The sequence below is a fragment of the Ambystoma mexicanum genome, chromosome 4p (assembly GCF_040938575.1).
Source record: "Ambystoma mexicanum isolate Mex_15411 chromosome 4p, UKY_AmexF1_1, whole genome shotgun sequence".
In the NCBI taxonomy this organism is placed as follows: Eukaryota; Metazoa; Chordata; class Amphibia; order Caudata; family Ambystomatidae; genus Ambystoma; species Ambystoma mexicanum.
The window spans coordinates 1,088,963,918-1,088,987,397 of NC_090927.1; the positions used below are offsets into that span (position 1 = coordinate 1,088,963,918).

General features: G+C 46.5%; 1 protein-coding gene across 2 annotated transcripts in view; it reads left to right on the plus strand.

Annotated features, from left to right (window-relative positions):
* SLC18B1 (solute carrier family 18 member B1) overlaps nucleotides 1-23,480 on the plus strand; it is a 759,286-nt gene that overhangs the window by 699,067 nt on the left and 36,739 nt on the right. For both annotated transcript variants that reach the window (XM_069606672.1, XM_069606673.1), the window contains one exon: nucleotides 21,220-21,269. In XM_069606672.1, coding sequence (XP_069462773.1) covers nucleotides 21,220-21,269 — 50 coding nt within the window. The remainder of the gene's footprint in view (nucleotides 1-21,219; nucleotides 21,270-23,480) is intronic.

Consider the following 23,480-nt stretch of genomic DNA (forward strand, 5'->3'; position numbering starts at 1 on the left):
TCAGGCCCTGCTAAAGTGCATTGTGGAATATCCAGGTTCGAGGGGATTGGGTCCTCCGACGTATTCCATATCTATGACATGTAATCACCACAGCTGTGCTGCTTCGGAAACTTTTTTCGGCGTCTGCTTCCTGCGTCGATGCGCCGTCGTCGAGGGCCTCCTCCGACGTCATCCGATGTGATAAGTAGGATGCACGACGCCCGTAGCCTCAGTTCCGTTTTTTCCGCGAACGTGTTGCTTCATGAATCTCGGTTAACGCCTCGACTCTTTGGAGTTCTGTTCTTCTCGTTTCTTCGAACCTGTTCGTTTTGTGAAAATCCTTTGTGTGAAGATGTCTTCTACTTCGTCTTCGACCCCGCGTCCGGGTTTCAAGAAGTGCGGGGAGTGTGGGTCCAAGATGTCGGTGACGGACTCGCATGACGCCTGCCTCTGGTGCCTCGGGGAGGCCCACGACACGGATGACTGTATCGACTGCCAGTCGCTCACGTCCAAAGCCTTACGCGAACGTAAGAAGAAGTTGTCGGTAGGTCGGGTGTCCAAGCCCAGGAAGTCGAAGTCTGCGGGGCTTTCGACGGATGATTCGAGGGGTGACTCTCCGCGTCATCATCGGAAGTCTCGTGGGTCTCCTTCTAGCAGTCGGTCTCGCCACTCCTCAGCCTCTTCTCGGCGTTCTCGGAAGCGCCGACACCGGTCGTCTTCCAGGTCCTCTTCGGAGGACTCTGCCCGGCACGTCGCTTACCCCACCAGCCGTGCGGCTTCCTTCGGGAAGAAAATGCTGGCGATTCTCGAGTCGCAGGTACTAAGCCGTCTGCGCCCCCGAGTGGAGTCGGTCGTGAGAGGTCGAGAGACACCGCTCGCAAGAGTGGTCGGCACGAGTCACGGGAGAGGTCCCGTTCGGACAAGGAGACTCGTTCTCGCCGTACCCGTTCCAGGTCCCGGTCCTCGACGCGTTCGAGACCGTGTGCACCTGTGAGGTCTTCGAGGAAGACATCGACGTCTGAGGCGTCGACAGGCTTTCTCGAGGCTCCGGCTTCGAGGAAGTCGTCGAAGCCGTCGACGCTCGGGTCGTCGAGGGACACGCTCGGGGCTCCGGCCTCGAGGGCTGTGTCGACGCCGCCGATGCTGGAGGCGCTGCGTCTGACGTCAACACCGATTTCCTCGGCGCCGATTCTCTCGACGCCGGCGCCGATTCGCTCAACGCCATCAACGCCTTTCGTGTCGGAGGTACCCCGTGGCACGGGAGAACCCCCTAGGAAGGCTCTGGTTAAGAGCAAGCATTCTCGGGTGCCTTCTTTTCGCCACCTGGACTATATTTCAGAGGCGGATGAGGATTCTGATGGCCTGGTTCCTAGTCAGGTTCCAGATGAAATTGTCTCGGGCCATAGTCAGTTTGACGATTTGAGACAGTCACTGCATGATGCCAGTGTACTGGACACCTCTCCGGAGGTGGAGTTTTGTAGGCCTGAGCCTGGCTCTCATGCCGATTCCTCGTACCAGCGCCTTATGGCTAGGGTTTCTGAGTACTTGGGATGGTCTGCTCCCCCAGGGGAGTTTGTGCAGGATGATCTGACGGACATCCTTGATGTTGGTCCCCCCACTGACCCGGTACTGCCGTTCCATATGGCTTTACAGAGAAGGGTGGCGGCGGCTTGGACTGCTCCGGAGAGTCTCCCGGCGGTGGGCAGATCCTTGTCGCGAAAATACCGTCCAGCCAGTAGCGACCCCTGCTACTTGACCAGGCACCCCACTCCGGAGAGTTTGGTGGTGCAGGTGGCCACGGCCCCGGCAAAGCAGGCGTCGTACCCTACCATCCCTCCTGATAGGGACGACAAACGTTTTGATGGCTGGGCGAAGAAAGTGTTTTCTTCTGGTGGTATGGCGCTTCAGGCGGCCAACTCCATTTGTGCCTTGTCTCGTTTCACACACACTCTGTGGAACTGTGTTGCGTTAGCGGCTGAACATATTCCCGAAGGGGACGAACGGGATGGTTTCCTTGCTATGGTCCAGGATGGTAAGGATGCCATGTGTGAGTCCGTTCAGTCGGGTTTGGACTTAGCTGAATGCGTCAGTAGGTCCATGGCGGCGAGCACCGTGATACGCAGGTTTGCGTGGTTGCGGAAGTCGGGGTTTGCTCCTGATGTGCAGTCCCGGCTCCTCAACATGCCCTTTGACGGTGAACACCTTTTTGGCAGCAAGGCTGACGAGAGCCTTGAGAGGTTGCAGACCTCAAAAGCTGCAGCGAAGTCGTTGGGCGCTGCAGTTCGCCAACCTCCGCCTTTTCGTCCTAGGGGACAGCAGTGGAGGGGTGGTTCCTTTCGCTATTACTCTTCCTTCAGTAAAGCGAGAGGAGCTGGCAGTCAAAGAGGCCAACGCAGGGGTACCAGAGGTGGACGACAGGGTACCCGTGGTGCCAAGGCCGCTCGGGCAGTTGCCTCTTTGCCCTCAGGTAACGCCGCAGCCGCTCCCACTCAGTCATGAGGCCATGTCCCATGGTTCGCCGGTTGGGGGAAGGCTGGCGCAGCATCTTGTAGAGTGGCACGCCATTACTTCAGATGTGTGGGTTCTGGAGATCATAACCCACGGCTACTGTCTTCCCTTTCGGCACAGGCCTCGCGACAATCCACCGGGGAACCTCTCTTTGCAGAGTCCGGATCCGCTCCTTGCGCAGGAAATTCAAGCCCTGCTGGAGAAAGGCGCCATAGAACTGGTGCCTGTAGCGGAGAGGAACAAGGGATGGTATTCCCCTTATTTTTTGATTTCGAAGAAAGACGGGGGTTTGAGACCCATCATGGACTTGCGCGGTTTGAACAAACTCCTCAGGAAGGACAAGTTCAAGATGGTTACTCTCTCTCAAGTCCTCCAGGGCCTTCAGCTTCAGGACTGGTTGGTGTCACTCGACCTCAAGGATGCTTACTTCCATGTGCCGATCCATCCCAAGCACAAGAAGTACCTGAGGTTCGCGGTTGGCGACTCGCACTTTCAGTTTCGGGTCCTGCCGTTCGGATTGACCTCCGCCCCGAGGGTTTTCACCAAGCTCATGGTGGTGGTGGCAGCGCATCTCAGGCAAGGGGGGATTCACGTCTACCCCTACCTGGACGATTGGTTGATCAGGGGGAGCTCTCCCGAGCAAGTCCTGGATCATCTGTCCGTCACCTGCCGCTCCCTTCACAGGCTGGGCTTCTCCCTCAATTTAAAGAAGTCCCATTTGACGCCAACACAGCGGCTCCAGTACATCGGAGCAGTGCTCGACACTTCCCTGGGGCAGTGTTTTCCTCCCCAGGTGAGGGCTCTTCACATTCAGCAGATGGTGCACAAGTTTCAGCATGCCCAGACGCTCCCAGCGTTCGAGTTCTTGAGGTTGCTCGGCCTCATGGCATCCTGCATTCTTCTGGTGCCAGAGGCTCGCCTGCGGATGAGATCTTTGCAGTGGGCACTCAAGACGCAATGGTCGCAGTCCTCCGGCAGGATGTCGGACCCGGTTCAGGTGCCGCCCTCGGTCGCCCGGGATCTTCTGTGGTGGGCCGTCGAAGGCAACTTGATGAAGGGGGCTCCATTTTGGCTTCCCTGGCCGGAGGTGACGATCGTGACGGATGCATCCCTCACGGGACGGGGAGCTCATGCCAACGGGCTGACAGTCAGCGGTCGTTGGTCTCCGTCGGAGTCCAGACTCCATATCAATCTTTTGGAGCTGAGGGCCATCACTCTAGCCCTGAAGGCTTTTCTGCCGACTGTGCGAGGAATGAGTGTCCTGATCCTGACGGACAATACAGTGGCCATGCACTACCTCAACAAAAAGGGGGGGGCACGGTCACTTCCTCTGTGCAGGGAGGCGATGCAGCTCGAGTTCTGGGCCATCCAGCAGGAAGTTTCGATCTCGGCAGTTCATCTGGCCGGAGACGAAAACGTGACGGCGGACGCTCTGAGCAGGCAGAGCGCAATCTCTCACGAGTGGGAGTTGGCTCAGGAGATTCTCCTGGAGATCTTCGCCCTTTGGGGGACCCCTCAAGTGGATCTCTTCGCCTCCAGTGTCAACCGGAAGTGCGAAAGGTTTTGCTCGCGGGAATTTCCTCCAAAAGGAGCCTTAGGAGACGCGTTCGTGGTGGAGTGGTCATTCCCGCTGCTGTACGCGTTTCCTCCAGTCCCCGTCATCCCGCAAGTGCTGCGGAGGTTACGGAAGTTCGGTTCCCGGATGATCCTCATTGCCCCGGCGTGGGCTCGGAGGACGTGGTACCCGGACCTTCTCGACTTATCCATCTGCCCTCCACGTCGTCTTCCCTACCGAGACGATCTGCTCTCACGGGAGGGGGGTCAGGTTCTCCATCCAGAGGTCAGATCCCTCAACCTTCACGCTTGGCTTCTGAAAGGTTGAGGTATAAGGATTGGGACCTCCCTGAGGACGTGATGGAGGTGTTGCTTTCGGCCCGAAGGCCAGCAACAAAGTCTCTGTACCGTTGGCGTAAGTTCTGCGACTGGTGCAGAGTTCAGAATGTGGATCCTTTTGCATGTGACATCCCCATGGTTCTGTCCTTTTTACTTTCTTTGGCCCACAGGGGCTTGCAAGTGGGTACCGTTAAAGGTTACCTGGCCGCGCTGTCCATCTTCAAGCGCTCGTCTGAAGAGTGTTCTTACTTTAAAATCCCTTTGATTTCACAGTTTCTGAAAGGGCTCACTAATGTGTTCCCTCCGTCACCTTTCCTGGTGCCCGGTTGGGATTTAAACCTTGTTCTTAGGTTTCTTATGGGTGCTCCGTTTGAGCCTTTACATTCTTGCCCTTTGAGGCTGTTAACTCTGAAAACTGTGTTTTTAGTTGCGGTTACTTCCGCTCGCAGAGTGAGTGAGTTACAGGCACTTTCAGTTAAGCCACCCTTCACTGTATTTCACAAGGACAGGGTTGTCCTTAGAGTTCGTCCTTCTTTTCTTCCGAAGGTAGTGACGGAATTTCATTTGGCCCAGAAGGTTGTTCTTCCAGCATTCTATCCTCCTCCGCATCCTGGTAAGGAAGAGGAGAGGCTCCATAGGCTTGATCCTAGGAGAGCTTTAAGCTTTTATGTTTCACGCATGTCCCGGGTCAGAGTGGACGATCAACTCTTTATTGGTTACGCTGGAAAGCGTTTGGGGCAAGCTGTGACGAAACAGACTTTGTTTCGCTGGATTATTTTGGCCATCTCGGAGTGCTACCGCTTGGCGGGTAAGGACCCACCGGCTGGCTTGCGGGCCCATTCTACCAGGGGTATGGCTGCGTCTACTGCCCTGCAGAGGGGTGTTCCTATACGCAACATCTGTGATGCAGCCACCTGGGCTTCAGTACATACATTTGTACGTCACTATTCCCTCGATTCCATCCGAGCACAGGATCTGGCCTTTGGCAAGGCGGTCCTTTGCTCTGCTATTTGATTGGCTATTCTAAATTTTGATTCTAAATTCTTTCCCTCCTCCTGGCTCTGGTACTGCTTTGGGAGTCTGTCATAGATATGGAATAAGTCAGAGGACCCAATCCCCTCGAAGAACAAGTTACTTTCTTACCTGGTAACGTTCTTTCGATGGGATGGACCGACGACGTATTCCATATCGCTCCCGCCCTGCCTTCCCCGCTGCAGAATTTCTTTTGCGATTGCAGCTTACGTTCCGCAAGGCTTTGTGTCTGACTGGCAGTTGACTAGTGTCACACGTTCTGGGGGAAAAAACTACAACTGAGGCTACGGGCGTCGTGCGTCCTACTTATCACATCGGATGACGTCGGACGTCGGAGGAGGCCCTCGACGACGGCGCATCGACGTCATCGACGCAGGACGCAGACGCCGAAAAAAGTTTCCGAAGCAGCACAGCTGTGGTGATTACATGTCATAGATATGGAATACGTCGTCGGACCATCCCATCGAAAGAACGTTACCAGGTAAGAAAGTAACTTGTTCTTCTATACATTCCTATGTATATACATTGGTGCATCGCCGCAAACTATTCACTACGTAGCCAGCCTTAAGATCACTTTGCCTACTTGCATTACTGTGTCTGTACAAGTGTAAACTGATTTGCATTTTCATCAGCTTTTCTGTAGCATGAGCATCTTCATCTCGAGCTGAAAATGTTGCTCACCTTCGACACCTCCTCTTCAGATATTATAGAACGTCTATGTTCTTTTACCTTGGGCATCTTCTCTAGGCGCGTCCGCTCTACTCCGCATGATGTCACCAGTCTTCGCTTTCACTTTTTCTCACACTTCTTCCAGGACTTTGTCCAAAAGGCCATTACTTCTTCGTGAATGCATATAGGGTTTTCTCAATGGATACCTTGTTTCCAGGATTTTCTGCGGTATAGGCATCCTCACTGGTACTGCAAGTGTCTCAATTTCTGGCTCCCAAAATATAGGCAACATGGGGGCAGAGCTTTTGGTGGGGTACTTGACTCCACCTCTAAACTCCCCCCCCTCTGGGCGATTCATCAACCACTCTCTAATCAGTCTTCACATCAAGACATCCTCGTCTGAAGAAGTGCTTCTTTGGGACCCATATCTTTGACTCCCTTCAGGCATCCTGCTGATTTCACATGCTCATCAACACTCCTAGTCATAAGTATGCATTGTCCATTGGGGCTGCAATAGATCCATTTCCCCACTTACTTCTTGTGGTTCTTTGGCTACAGGAACTTCGTTCCCTCAGGTGAATGAATGCCAGCCTTTACGTAGTTTCTGATTTCTTCATCTGTCAGCTCTCTTGGTTCAAATCCTGACTCAACAGCAATCACAATTTTCATTTCAACTGCTTTCCTTGCAGTCTTCTTGCATTGTGCGGTTATTATCCTAATCACACAGAATCCAAACATGATCACCACCAACAGGGCTCCAAGTAACTTGAAAATGTTCGCCATCCATTGTGGAACCCACCAGAACATTGACCCAAACCAGCTGTCATCAGCAATGTCTTCCACTTCATCCTCCATTTTAACATGTCGGTTTGTCAGCAACGTTAAAGTTTCTGTCATGGTGCCATTCTCATTGTCATGAGAAGGTATGACCGTGCAACATGATTCTCCGATTTTGGCACAAATGCCTCCATCCATAGCTGTAATCATGTCCAGGACATATCTATTCTGAAGAGAAATCAGTCTTATGGCTCCCAGCTCCTCCTATATACATTGAAACCCTTTATGGTGGAGTTGATCGTCTGCAGAAGCTCCCATCTGGTTATTTGTAACCATTTGTCATTCGTCATCAAATGGATCCTGGGCATGATGATTGTCATGAATATTGCTGAAGTCTGACTGAAAAATCTGTGTTGATATGGAAGGGCATCAAAGGCTTCTATCAACTTGGCTGAGAAATAGTTCTCCCTCTTCGTTTGATTCAGGAGCTCAACAGATTTCTTCTTCCTCAGGTGAGCATCTGCATTTGGAAAGTCGCCAATGTTCTAGTCACTCTTCGGGCTCACCAATGCTGGAACATGGACAATCACCATAGAACATAGTCCTCCCCAATCTCTGGGCAGCTTTGTGTAAGCTCTGGATACACAGGCCCAATAGTGACCTATGATCATTGCTGTCCCGTCCTTCATTCCTGGTACATCAAAATTTGTCCGCATTGCTGATTCTCTTCAACTTTTCTCATGCCCTTGTTTCTGAAGCATAGTTCTGCACTAGTCAAATGCACTATCTGCAATGGACCTCCTTTGTCTTCGACCCATGTCAAAGGTTTTGCAATCCTTGGCCATATGATATGAATTGATAGCTTATTTATAACGCACTTAATATCCATAGGTTTCTAAGCGCGGACCCGGGGATCAAACCTGTGTTGCTCTGTGTAGTGTTGCTTCCAAGGCGAGCATGTTGCCCCTGAGCTATCCTCCCGAGACATGGTTTGCATAGAGGTTTGCACAATCGTTCTGCATTTTGTACAGCTGCTTTGTGCAATCCTTTTACTGCTTGTGCCTTGCATATGACCACACCTTCTTCCCATCCGTCTGGAGAAAGCACTGTTCCCCTGATCTGCATCTGGCCTCTTTCCTTGCAGTTTCTAACCTCTTCATCAGTTTTTCCTTGACAATTGAGTCTTTGGTTTATTTCCCATTTAATTCCTCCTCCCTTCATGCCAGGCTGTTCATATCTTATCACATGATTTCTGGTGTGTGCTCTTGCTCTTGTCTTTATATCTTGCACATAATCATCTTTATCTGGTGATGACCATTCTGTTACCCATATCAAAAATGCGGTTCGGTCCTGGAAATGACATGTTGTAAGGCAGAGTCCAAGGTGAGTAAGGCAATGAGCCGTTTGAACATCTATTTCTTTTTTTTTAAATTCAAATTTTATTGGTTTTGTAAAGGTTCGACAGCCATGTACATGCAGATAACAATTCTGCAGTTGTCTGGCCATCACTCCTAATCCTCGATGGAGGAGTTAGAGACGTTCTCATTCGCCTCCCTTTAACTAGTTTGTGAGGTGATGGTCGGAGTCAGGCTGATTTCTTAATACATATAATGCAAGGGGCAGGCAATGCAGCCACCCCTTCTTCAGGGTCAGTTTCAATTGAGCTATTCTCTCTTTGAGCAGACCGTTGAGTCTCTCACATATTCCGTTCGCTTGTGGGTGGTAAGCAGAAGAAAACTTGTGTTTTATACCAAGCAATAAGCTAATTTGCTCAAATACCTCATTAACAAAATGGGGGCCATTTTCTTATCTGAACACCTCACATACTCCCCATCTAGGGAATACTTCTCGGACTAAGAACTTCACAACACAAGTGGGGTCAGGGTGTGTGCATGGACCAGCCTCGACCCACCTGGAGAAGGGGCACACCACCACTATCCTATACCTATATCTGTTACAGATCTGCAGCGTGTCAACATAATCGATATGTAAATGCTAAAAAGGACCATTTGGCTGAGGAATTACTGCTCTGGCTGTTCGCAGCATGTGCCCAGCAATAAACCTTTGACATACAATGCAATTTACTACATAAAAAGCAACGTGTTCTAACAGGTTCGGTACGAACCAGTCCTCTGCAATTGTTGCTGCAAGGCTCTCTCTAGTGACATGCTTAGGGTAGTGTAGCTGTTCTAATGCCACCCTCAATAAGGCTACAGGCCTCACTGGTTTACCAGTGCTGTCTTGTCACCACAGTGCTTCGGAAGGGGATAGAGAACACCCCTTCCATGTCCACAGGTCTTTCTCTTCCTGTGGGGCTTCACCCTGAGTTTCTATTAGCTGCGTTTGCGATAAGTGAATAAAACTTTCATTCACAACCATCATCACAACCATTTTCTCTTTCACATCAGGCATATCAAAACTCATCATATCATGTAAATATACAACCCTTTTTGCGTCCTCCCCCATGGCTTGGTTTCCGTGTGAAATAAAGTCTGTTCTCTCAGTGTGTGCTGCAACTATTGCGATGGCTACTGGGAGTTCTAGTGCTTTAATAAGGCAGTCCAATAATGCAGCGTGTTGCACTGGAGTGCCGTCCGCTCTGAGGTAGCCCCTCCTTTTCCTACGTGCTAGCCCTGTGTGCACGGTTGACGTCACATAGGCAGTGTCACTGTACACTGTTACTTCCTGGTATGCATGTTTCGCAAGCGCGACAATCAGCGCCACTAATTCTGCAGCCTGTGCTGAAAAGTGAGACGGTAGTATTGCACTTGACATTACTTCGAATTCCCCATTAGCCCTGTGCTTTACTACAGCAGCAACTGAATGCCTTTCTCCATCAGTTTGATCGATCTTGAAGAACCATCAATAAAGAGAATCTCCCCTACTGCTACAGCATTTTCTTTCACTGTCGTCATAGAAATTCCTCATAATTTGAGCAATCATTCATCCTCTGCTAGTGGTTCAGTTACAAACATGGCAGGGTTCATCATTTTACACCAGACTATTTTAATCGCCGGATTCGATATAACCACCTCTTAAGCAGAAGCTCTTTGAGACGTCAGTGTACCATGTAGGTTTCTACAGAACAGCAAACCATGCATGCTCAACGAATAACGTCATGGAACACCCATTACTATGGTTGCAGACTTCTCAATAGTGAACACGGCTGCTGCCAAAGATTGTTCGCAAGGGAAGTGACCCCTCATTACTGGGTTAAAAATCCCAATGTAATATGCTAAAGGCTTGTACCCCTATATAGTTCTCTGCTGTCTGTTCCATTTGTGTGCGAGAATAAAAAACTCCTCAGAATAATTGGAATCTCAAAAACTGGCGCTGTGCATATTGCCTTTTTTAGTTCATGAAACCCCTCCTCCATTTCTTCAGTCCATTCAATTTTTTCCTGATTTACCTGTGCCTTTTTCAGGGCCTGCAACAATGGTCTTGTGTATGAACTATAATCAAATACCCATGCCCTGACATCCACAGTCCTAAAAACTGTTACATTTGCTTTATCGTGTGTGGTTTTGAGGTTTTCAAAATTGCCTCGGCTCTTTCAGGCATAACCTTCTTTCCTTCTTGTAAAATTGACTGACCTATGTACAACACCTCTTCTTGGCAATACTACAATTTCTCTTTGTCCACCTTATATCCTTTCTCTGCTAGAAGAATCATTAGCTGAATCGAGTCACGTGTGCGTTTTTCTTCTTATGTGCTACATACCAAAATATTGTCTACATATTGCTATACAACACTTGGCCAATCAATATTGCTTAGGTCCATCTGCAGGACCCTATTGAAAATCGATGGTGACCCACAGTAGCCCTGGGGCAAACGTGTACTTTTCAGCTTAGTCAAACAAAACATAAATGACGTAAGATCTTGGGAATCTTTATGCAACGGGATTGAGAAAAATTGATTTTTCAAGTCAATCACAGGAAATTCTGCCTCTTCAATCTGGTTAATCGGCCTCGTGTCCTAAATGAAACGCCACAACCCCCCTTTTGATTTTTTTTTTTATAGGGTACACTTTGACGTCACTAAGATGACTTGATCCATCATGGCTGATATAGTCTTAAAAATCCCCTCATCTGCCTCTCGAGACATATGATACTGCCTTGCTCGAGGTAAATTCTCCTGGTTTCAGCTTAATCTTAAATTCTCCACCCCTTTTTACAGGCCTACTTTATAGGGGCCCGTGATCCATAAAGAGGTTGGCACTTTCTCCATATCTTCATCAACATTTTCTTTGGAACCTCTCGTCTTTCTGTCCTGATCCAATATGTAATTCTCATTTCGAATACTAATTAGTCATCTGACCGGTCTTCTCTAAACATATCCTCATCAGTGACGTCAGTCATTCTGCATCCTTCCCCAATAGCAATCACTGTTCTCCATGGCCTACCTCTGTCCCACCCTTCAAGCATGGCCAATTCTCCTTGCACTATGGCTGCCTGCAAATCCAAGGGAAAATACGTTCCCCACTCTTCGTCCATTGGTAGCTGTGGCCTGAACAGAAATTCATCAGGTATTCTCATACTCTTACCCACTATTCCGGGTAGCCATGTTAACAAAATGCGTACCCCATAGTGAAAAACGTCTGGTTCTAATGGTGCTCCTCGCAGAGCTATTTGTCCTGTGAATGGCATGATAAATTCACCCACGTTTAAATCATGTATTCCTGGAGTTGAACACACTATACCTCATCAGTAAAGAAGATCGTCAGTTAGCCGAATATTTAGCTTCGTCATTAAATCTCGGCCTAGAATATGAACTGGTTTCTGTCTAGAATACAACAATGGGACAGATCTATCACATTCTCCTATAGAGATTTGGTAATTTCTCAGTAAAAGGAACTCTACTTGTAGCTCCAGAGAATCCCTCAGCATTCATGGCATTTCCAGATAACGAACATTTTACATCTCATGTACATGAGCAAGTTGCCCCTGCGTCTACTTAAAAAGAAAAGGATTTGCCTCCTATGGTAACATCAACCCTCGGTTCCTCTTGAGGATGGGGTGTCACCTATAGTACTGAACACATCAAGTCACCCTGTGAGCTGTCCTATTGTGGGTACAAACTTATTCCAGTACCTGTGAAAGAATTCCCTCCCATGACAGTGACACCCACTACCCTAGGAGTCGATAGCTGTCCTGTGTTTGCACTCTGCTGTATTTGCATGGGTGCTTGCTGTGACTGCCCTTACGGCGGATTCAATGTTGCTTGCTGTGGTTGCAAAACCTGCTGTTTTTGCGGTACCTGTGTTTGATACACTGTCTAATCTTGGGCAAACCTGTCTCTACTTTGTGGGCTATATGTTGGCGGATAAGCTGTTACCCCCCTCTTGAGAATTGCCCATTCTGCACATACCCTTGGCTCCCATATGTTCACGCGATGTGCCCTGTCATTCCACATGTCCAACATACAGGAGGGAATCTCCTAACTTGCCCTCCCTGCATGCCTTGATTATCATTCTGCATATTCGGAAAAGCACCTTGGTTACTCTGAACATTTCCCTGATTATTCTGGAAGCCTCCTCTTCTGCGAAAGCCTCCCTTGCCTCTCGGCATAAACCCGTTTCCTCTGTGATCCGACTGCCGTTGGTTATTCACCTGTGACATACCTGCTGCCTGTTGTGATCCTGGCCCTTCTCCACTAGTCAACATCGCCCCTTCTATAGCATATTTCGACAGAGCTTTTTCTGTACTAACTACTAACTTCCTAGCATCCTCTCTTTTCATTTTTCTCTTGCAACAGTCTGCAGTGGTGCGCAATGGTCAGCTGTATTTCTGGCCACGGTTTTGCCTCCATAGCCAGCAGCTTCTTGAGCTGTCTCTGCACCTGGTCTGGCAACCCACTACATAGTATATGATAGAATACAGGTATAGATTTTCCCCACGGCTTGCGATTTTCCAAAGACCACTGCTCTTGAAAATTCTGAATGTAAGTGGCCGGATCGTCCCCCTCCTGCATCTTACGTTCCATTATAGCGCCCATATCTGACATGTTAGGATACTATACTCTAAGTGCTTTCCAGACTGCCACTCTACAATTATTAAAGGGTGCTCCGTCATGCGCTGTATTCTGTGCTGTGACACTTGCTCTCGTCCAAATGTCGTCAGGCCTGTCCCCAAGGATAGCTGCTAGAAGACCTTTAATGTCCCCTATAGCTAACGTGTTTCCTCTTGTCATTTTTACTAATTCATAGTTACATTTTCTGGCGCCCCAAGTCAAACTTGGGAGCTTACACCTTAGGTTATCCTTGTCCATCTCGGGCCACGGGATATACTGTGGTCTAGCCCCTCCGTTTTCTAACAACAGAAATTGTGAAATCTCAAAATCGCAATCGCCTTCCATTGTCTGCCTATCCATAGTAGGGACAATGGTTCCTGATCGCCGTCTTCCTGGTAATGACCTTAGCTTGCTCACATATGGCGGCGAGTCCCCCCTCTCACTAAGAGGTCGCCTTTTAGGTCGCTCTGGCCGCCCCATAGGCTCTGGCATCCTTTCTTTAGGCAAGTCCAAATCCGACCACCTCACTTCCTTGTCTATCTGGAAACACCCCTCGGGACCGCACGCACCACCCTCCTCCCCTCGGAAGGTTTCCCTTTCTTCACGTGACATATCTTGTCCACAACTCGTATGACTGTCTTCCTTCTCGTCTCTATTCGGAGTCAGCATGTCCAAAGACAAGGCTCTATGCTTGAGGCTAAACAAGCCTCCCTCTTTGCCTCGTGACTGGACACTTACAGATCGATCGTCTTTCCCTTTATTTCTCGATTCACCCTTTGCCCTAAACTCTTCATAGGAAATATTGGAGACAGAATTTAAAAAGCCTATATCAAAATTCTCTTCTAGATTTACTCTAGAAGGTCCTGGCATATGTTCTTGTGGTGGGAGGAACTCCTCTGTCTTCCCATGCCACTACTGGATTTGGTTTCATTATCTTCCTTTCAATGCGATCAATGGTGCATGTCCTCTGCCTTCTCTTTTGTTCCATTTCCTCATCAAATTCTCTTCATTTTTTTGCCTCCTCCCTGACTCTTTCCTCCTCCTGTCTTTTTGCTTCCCTTCTTTTATTTGCCCTACGCACCTCCTCATCTGTGTCTTTGCATTCTTTTGTCTATTCATTTCTGTTCTTCCTCTTCTCTCCTCTTTTCTAACCTGTCTCATTCTTCGATTGCTCTCTGCCTGTTGTCATATTTTCTTTGCTCTTCTGCCCTTTCTTCCTTTCTTAGCTGCCCTTCTTGATACAGTTGTTCTCGTCTTAGTCTACTCTTCTTTTTAGCTTCGTCTTCTCTCAATCGTTTCTCTCAGTCCTTATCCTTTTTATCTTGCTCGTCTTGATCTTCCCCTTGCCGTACTTCCTTGATGCTCTTCCCATCAAGTTTCAGCAATATCTGACTGTCCATCTATTCGTTCTGTATGAGGGTATCTTATCAGTTTTCTCCTTTTCTCCTTTCATCTCTTTATTTCTCATCCTATATCTAGAGTCATACTTGGTCATTCACTTCACTCTTTGTCCCGTAAAACTTTAGAGATCGCATCCCTTCTGGAGTTTTTTTCTGGTCTCTCGCCCCTACTTTATGCAGGCGGCTCATGCGTTGGATTACTATATCCTGCTGCTGCTTTAAGCTTCCTTAACGGATACACTCCTTCGTCTTTCGTGCTATCGCCATTTAGAAGGCTCAACACCCCCCTCTTTACACTGGTTAAGCATCCAGTCTTCAGGAGGCAGGTCTTCCCGTTCCTTCCGGTACATTTTTTAAAGCTCTTTGCTAGCTAACCTTTTTTCTAACTTATTCACCTTGTACGCTGTGTGCAGGTATGTGATCATGTTTAAAACAGCTTTTGACAGCGATCCCCCTTGTGGCCATTGCATGTACATTTTATCTGTCGTGCCCTTAACCCATTCTGCACTGTATTGCTTAAGCTTGGGTGCGTGTTTTGGCTGCTGTTTGCACAGGTGCATGAGCATAGTAACATCTTCCATCATGACTAGTCACACTCAACTATCAATACTTCCGTTATTTTACACAGAAAATAATTTTCTGAAAAAAATACAATATGAGCGTGCACCAATAGTCGCAGCTCCAAACCTCTGTCTCACGTTTCTTGTCTACCTGGTCAGTCAATACCTTTGACAACTAAATAAATACATAATTTACTCTCTTTTACCATAATCTATTAATGGTCACTCTTCACATACAACACATACAATATACAGACAGACTGACTGGCCGGCCCCACATATATTCTTGCCAACGATCCTCTTGGCTATTCTCGCCCCTAATAATGACTCAGATCGGAGTGTGAATTGTTTTCATTAACAGATCTATCTGTTTGTAGCCTATATATCTGGTCGGATTTTAAAACAACTCCTTCTAGACTTCCTTGACATAGGAGTCTGGGCTTATTTTATGGATCGCTCCTCCACAACTAAATACTTGTACTTGACGCTCTTCGTCATTAACTCAAATACCCCACCAACCCTCAGTTACTTTTTCGCCATTATCACTTTCCCCATTTAATACACAATTATTTTTGCCACCTCTCTCAATCGACTCACCATTCGTTTTTCAGATCCTGACCCTTGGGATGTTCTCCTCCTCAACCGGCCACCTTAGCCTTCGGTCCGCTCAGCTGCCTGTAGAAACTGGGAGGGGAATTCCGTGAAAGAGGGACCCGTCCCACCCGCTTCGTTTGTCTTGCAAGATTTTTGGTTCTCGGCCGCTATCCACAGGAAGCCTTGCAGTCCTCCAGCTAAATGGCGGAGGGCATCCGATATTTACGAGACCCTTAAAAGCCTACTGGGTCGACTGATCTTGAACCATCGTCTCTCTGCCATGTGAACCCATAGACCTAGGGCCCTTTAAGACATGGTAGCAATATTTGGAGATAGATGGGGATGCAGAATTTACTCAAACATCAATAATCAAACTGACTCAGGAAGTTGGCTTAACTTAGTCTGTTTTATTTGCAATTATCTAAAACGGAGTTACAACGGACATTCGCTCGATTTCTCCCAGTGCATATTATAAAAAACACATCTCTTCTAGTCGAAACTCATCATTAGTGACGTCACACTACGTGGAAAACTACAAAAACCTACTAGGGGATGTGAAAGGTTTACAGGGAACATCTAGTTATACGTTCCATACTGACAGGGGAAGTAATTGGGTCTCTACTGTCAGGTGGGCAACTAAGCCCATCCCAAGTGCAAGTCATCTTCCGTGTCATACTAATACTCGACACTTTATTGGTTTTACGAACTCTAGGGCTCTTGGATACGTGGCCCTCTGCCATTGGTTTGGCACCCTTGTACCCTTCTGGAATATTCCACACGCTAGCCACACGCAGGCTACCATACCAGGTTCAGGGAGGGTCGGCATGATCATGCCTCCTCTCCCAAATAGCCCAACATCTATCATCAGCCTTGCAGTCTGTCAGTCAATTAAGGGTTTGAACTTGGCCTTAGAGAAGCTCTCTGTGCCTGAGAATAAAAGGTAGTAGCTTCTTGGTTTCTGTGTAGCTCGACCTAATGTCTATTTTGATCTGACCATGTGACTGGAGACCGCGTTTTCCAGCTTCTTGCTGCATTTAATTCTATTAAATGATTAACTTTTGACGCCTTCAGTGTTTTTCCATTCCACCTCAAACAGAAGTTTGTTTCTTTCTCACGTTCATGTTACTACTGGATGGACACCCAGGCTCACGGTGGCCACAACTTCTTGGTGCTGGGCCAGCCAAGCCTTTCTTGAATTTTTCGTCTGCCATCAGTAATTTTCCAACTACGCCACACTGAACACTATTTCCAATCACTGGGTTTCAGGCCCTGCTAATGTGCATCACGGAATATCCAGATTCTATACATTTCTATGTATATATATTGTTGCATCACCGTAAACTATTCACTACATAGCAAGCCTTAAATATCACTTTGTGTACTTGCGTTACTGCGTCTGTACATGTGTAAACTGATTTGCATTTTCTTCAGTGTTTCTTTAGCATGATCATCTTCATCTCGAGCCCGAAATGTTGCACACCTTGTTCAAATCTTATAGAACGTCTGTTCTTTTACCTCGTGCATCTTTTCTAGGCGTTCAGCTCTACTCTGCATGACGTCGCCAGTCTTCTTTCACTTTTTCTCACACTTCTTCCGGGACTTTGTCCAAAAGGCCATTACTTCTTTGTGAATGCATATAGGGTTTTCTCAATGGATACCTTGTTTTGAGGATGTTCTGCGGTATGGGCATCCTAACTGGTACTGCACGTGTCTTAATGTCTGGCTCCCAACAGATAGGCAACAGAGGGGCGGAGCTTTTGGTGCGGGTACTTTGCTTCACCTCTACACTTTTGTTGGAACACTTTGGTCCCCTGAGATACTCTTTCTTTTGTCAAGTGAACCCTGCCCACAAACCCACTACAGAGAATATCCATACTGACAACCTTCAGTTTAGTTCAGATCCTATGTTTATTTTGGCCAAACCTGTAATATTTATAAATAGAAACTTTGTTAACTCTACTCTATGGCTTGGCCCGTTTGTTGTTTGGTGTGGCTATATAACATGAGTTAGCCTTCAGGTGACTGAAACCTAATCCAACAAGCAAGATCACAGCCTATTTCAAAAGGTTGTGATCTTGCTACCATGCAGGACTATCAAAGGAGCCATATAGAATGAAAGGCTTCCAAAAAGGTATTGGACACTTGAATCCAACCTTAGCTATCACCTCCTCCATCTTCAGTGTCTACACAACCCCTGAAGTTGGTGGAAAGCAAAGGATTAAATGATGCATATGGTGAATAGCTCATAGTGAGTTGTGCAAGGTCTTAAGCCAGGAGTACAGGGAGGGGACTCCCATCAGTATGCTATGGTATGTATTCAGCCAGGTCTAAAGGAATACAGTGTGCTTCACATCTCCAAGTATCTGAGAGGGTCTCTTGCAGCCAATGATGATTCTACTTGCACTGATGCTAACATGGGACAAGAGCAAGCAGTGGTGACAGTGCCGATTTTCCTCCATCTGTTTCATCTTCCCTCCATCTGGTCATGGGCACACTAGAAGTCGAGTCTTTTTCTAGTACTTCTTCTTTCTTCAGAGCAGCCTATGTGGTGTCGTCCTTTGACTGAACTAAATGCTGTGATTAGGAACATGCACAGCAAATCTAGCATGTTCAGCAGCAGAGCCTACATAGGATAGATTGGATCTTTAGTTCAGTATTGTGTCAAGGTGCATATATCTAGCCCCAAAAATGTTAATGCCCCTAAAATATCTGCCAATATTCCAGAGAGTAATATTCCCCCCAGATGTGCACAAGGCTTTAGGCCTATTTGCTTTATACATTATTTTGTGTTAAGTGGCTTCAAACCTTCATGTATCATTGTATTTCTTGGTTTTAAACAGCCCATTTCTAATTTCCTCTCACAGATTCGTCATCTTGGATACATTCCTTGGAGCTTAAGCTAATCATGGAAACTTGTCAACACTAAACCTGTACAAGAGACTGTAGGGACAACGTGGATGGGACACCCCTAGACACAAAACGTATTCAAACTCCAATGCCCATGGACTACTCGGTGTATGATTTTAGTCTGTAAATCTTTATTAATTATTAAATTGCACAAATTCATTAAGAACTTCAATTCATAGTATACAATTTTGCTAAGGCAAAACCAACTACCCAATCCAAATTCATAACCACATCCCAATCTTTATACATGTTTTTTTCCATTCTAAAACATTCAATAAAAACATTACACCATTAAAAACAGACACATCTGATCTCCTAGACAAATGACCTATACGTTTGACAATTAAGAACTAATCTTAATCTGTACATCAACCCTTTACAATGGAGTTGAGCTTCTTCCAACTCAGTGTCATGTTACTACACATTTATACTTATTATTCACATTTCCAAGAGGTTGAATGTGTTTCAAGAGGTTTGGGCCAGGAGGATGTGGTACCCAGATATTCTGCACATGGCAATCTGTCCTCCAAAGTGTCTTCCTCCAAGGGCAGACTTACTTTTGGAGACAGGAGGTATGATCCTTCACCCAAGCATTAACACAGTCAAACTTCATGCATGGGTTCTGAAAGGATGAGATACAAGTATTGGGACCTCTTGAAAGACATCACGGAGATTCTGCTTTTTGCATGAAGACCGGTGATGAAAGCACTGTATAGCTGTCTGTGGAAGAGATTCTGCAGCTGGTGGCCCTTTCTTATGCTGCACGGCAACAGTGCTGTCATTTTTACTACAACTTGCCCACCAGGGACTTACCGGTAAGGGTTATCTGACTGTGCGATCAGTTTTTAATTACACACCTGAATAGGGTTGTTACTTTGCTGTACCACTGCTTATGCACTTTCTTAAAAAATCCAATTAATTGTTCCCGCCTTGGATTTAAACCGGATAGGGGGCCGTCAAGCCCCCTTACATTCTTGTCCTCTTAGGCTTTACACGTGGAATATTGGTCTTTTGGTAATGATCCAATCGACTGGGAGGGTGAGCGAACTGCAAGCACTATCCTGTAAGCCTCCATACACATTTTTTCAAATGACAGGATTAACCTTGTTTGCTACCCAATGTAGTCTCTGAATTCCATTTTTGCTCAAAAGATCCAACTCCTCTCCTTCCAACTAAGGAGGAGAAAATGGATCCCAAAAGAGCCTGTTGTTATATTTTAGGAACACAGGAGTTTAGCTTGGCTAATCAACTGTTTGTCGGATATACCAGTGCTAGAATGGGTAGATGGGCCACAAAACACACATTGGCCAGGTGGATTGTTTTATATATTTCTGAATGCTATTCCATATCAAGAAAAGAGGTGTCTGAGGGCCTTGGCACACATTTCACCAGTAGAATGACCGTTTCTTCAGCTCTTCAAGTAGGGGTCCCTATGATTAGACATCTGACAGGCTGCAACCTGGTCATCGTTGAACACATTTTGCAAACACTGTTGCCTGTATTCTCTGTCTGGCCAGGGCACCAGCAGAGCAGTTCTCCAACATTTTCTCATTTGAACTCTACCTTTGCTCTTCCCACCTTCAGGATATAAAATTACTGATACGGGAGTCTATCTAAGAAGGGGAATCTGTGGGAAGACACGATCCATTAGAAGAACAAACGGTTTGCTTTTGGTAATATCCTTTCTGATGTATGCTACAACCACAAGTTTCTCATCGTCCTCCCACCCCGCCCCTCTGATTGAGAGATGCAGTGATTTTTTGGTGATTTCCCAAGGCGGCTAAGCAGAGAGAACAATAGGAAAAACTCGGGTCATGGGATGAGGTGTGAGCTATGTGTGTAGATACTGATATCATGCCCCTTGAGGAGTGCATGCTTTGAGGGATCCTGACGCTTGAGTTGCACAGCATCCCCTGCTGGTAAAAGGCTAAAGCTGCAAGGAATATATTGAAGATGAAGAATCTTTGGGAACAACATATATCAAAGGGAACATTCTCGAAGGCAAGTCATTTGTTCTTTTCAAGGCCCCTCAAGCTCTGTCTGCGTTTGCTCCATGAATAATTTTATCAAAACGATTAGGTACCAGAATGCTATGACTATATTATGATGTGCTGGTAAGCAAGCAAGTGCTTGCCAAGCCATACTTGGAAAAAAATAAAGCAAAGACATTTGTTGAGGATGCTATAAAGTTCAAATGCCTGTAATGATTGCAAAAAGTATTCAGTGTTCTATATTCAGACTGTTTGCTAGCAAATAGGACATTGTTTTTTTCCATACTTTTCTATATACGTACCAGATTAAATGTTTTGATTACTGCGGTTTGGTATTGTTTGGACTTCTTTTCTCAAACTCAGTTATAGGGGGTCATTCCGACCCTGGCGGTAAGGGATTAACCTTGCCGGGAAAAGGTGCCGGAGCCGTCAACCCCTTATGGCCTCATTACGAGTTCTGCTCGCGGGACCTGCCAGGAACGTCTGGTTTTACCAGGCGGCCTTAGCGGGTCCCGCGAGCAGCCCAGCATGCTAACAACGGGCCCGTTATTAACGAGCCCATTGTTAGCATGCTCCCCATTCCCTCTGAGCCCTATGTGGGCTCGAATGGGAATGGGGATGTACCGGGTCCGGGTTCCTTGAATGAGGAATTACCGGGCCCTCCAAGGTCGGAATGGCCCGGTAATTCCTCATTCAAGGAACCTGGACCCAGTACCCGGTAAGGGGATAGCCATGCCGCTAATAGCGGCATGGTTACCTCCTACCTAGTAATGACCCCCATAGTCTCTTAATTGTCTGTTTCTTTGTGTTGTTCAGTACTGTATGTTTCACTTAGTTTATATGAACTGCATTTTGCAGTTTGTACTCCCTTTAATAACCTGTGATTTGTTGTTTGTATAGGGTCTTGCGGTGGCAATATTTTATATCCATGAACATCTGGTAAAGAGGAGGTAAGCCATCAGCAGAATATTCATAAACAAGTTGCTGAACTTGAGAAGTGTGGGGGGGAGGGGGTTTTCTTTAAACCAACAGTGAAGTTACATGATAGTAATTGGAGGTGGGGGGGTTACATTGCTAAATATTTATTTTTTATTTACGCCTTTTTGCAAAATTTTGAAAACGTTATCTGCTGGTTTTCTTTTCTGCAAAATACATTTTTGGCTTATTTTTCGGAGAAATTCTCCAGCAAAAGTTAATTCCCAGATATTTTAGCAGCAAATTAAATTGAAAATTCAGCAGTTTTGTCTTACTCAGTAAAGAATTATGGCTGCAAACGTATGTAGTTTAGCAGATTTTTAAGCTTGCAGATGCTTCTTCGTAGGCTTGTTCATTGTTTTCTTTATTTCTGCAAATAATGTGGTGGCTACCGCATTTACGTCACTAGCTTGACCTTTGCCACTCTGTCGGCAGCAGCTAAATATTTAACTGACCAGGATAAATACTGTTTTGGCGGTCTCACAATGTTCTGCAATGGAAGAAATAGCTCAGTCCGCGTGGTTGCATATTGACTAGGACCTATTTCAGGAAGGATTTCGTCATTCGTAATATTTGATCATATGTCATAAGACATTTCTAATGCGCCCAGCACAGTGGTGTTATGGCACTGGTACCTTGTCTGCAAGATTAGCGTATTGGGACCCTGCTCTGGTATACCAGGCCATTTGCCTGTGGAGAAGAGAAAGAAGTGGAGACCAGGGCAGGGGTGGTAGTAGAAATAATGGATGAATGGTTGTGCCATGACCACAAGGTGTGCTGGGGTAACCCTTGGAGTATCGAGACCAGAGTTGTCAGAAAGCATTCCTGTGTGTACCCCGATAAACCTCGGGGCTATACCATGGGGACTGCCACACTGATAGTTAGAAGGGAAAGAGCCAAGGCTTTGTAAAAACGGAGAAAGCAGGGGACCACAGTGTGAAAGGGGAAAGGGAATGTGAAATCCACCCTCCAAGTGCAACACTTGCCTGAGCTCTCCAGGAGGACGAATTCACAGCTAAGGTCAGTGGAAAGTCTAACGTGTTGTGCATGGGGGAGATTGGCTGATCATCTTGAGGATGTCCTTTGGGTAAATGAGTGAAGTCTTTGATTACGCCAGAATGCAATTCTCTTTGCACTAGTGCACAGTGACATAGTGGAGTGTACACCCCTTGGTTGTTTATGTACTTTTCATGTACCTAAGGCAGTACCTTAGTATTGTGGTGGATGAGACACACCCTTATCAAAGAAACATGTAGGATGAATCATGGCTAAGCCCAATGAGAATCTAAAAGGGGAATGTTTCACTGGCACGTGCAAGCATGCTCTCTTCCAATTCCTTGATACCTTTTCTCGCATACGCTGCCTGAGGAATGATGAGGCCTGACCTAATTCTGCAGGTGACAGTTACCCTAGTCAACAACCATACAAAACCCGAAAGGCACTGTACAAAGGAAATCAGCTCTGTATTGCTCCTCCAGCAAAGTTGGGAAGCGGCTGCAAGCCAGCAATGAGAAACTGGGATATGCATGGAACAGATCATAGTGAAAGCAATTGCTTAAATACATTTATCTCAGTATTGCTCCCAATACAGATAAAGGGTTTATTGGCCACATTTTACTGCTTACAAATGGGCAAATGGGGAGTAACAATACTCGCAACAAAAAATAGTAAACAGACACGTAGCACCTCGTGCCCCTGCTTTCACTCAAACATACAGCTCCATGGATATGTTTGGACCAGTAGTGCATGTAGTACAGAAGGAAACATGTATATTATTACTGATCTGAAGAAGTAAACCTGTATCTTTTAATGTATATGAATAACTAGGTGCAAAGAAATAATTATTGCAAAAACATGCGTTGTCTTTTTTTAAGCCTATTTTGACTCACTTTTAAAATACTCCTATTGGGAAATGGACTTACATTTTTACTCACAGCTTTATAAAATACGGAGTAAAATACTCCCACTTCAAAATCTTATCTGGAGCACTGACTGCTCCCATCATATTACCAAAACCCACCCATAGGGGCCTTCTCCAGCAGTTAAAAAACAAATGAGGTTGTGTGGAAACCTGAACGGTGAAAGATAAATAAAATGTATGACGTTACCACAGTATACGTAGCATTGTAGCATGATAAACAACATAAGCCATGTTAGGGGGCCTACCTGAAGCAGGTGAGCCCTTA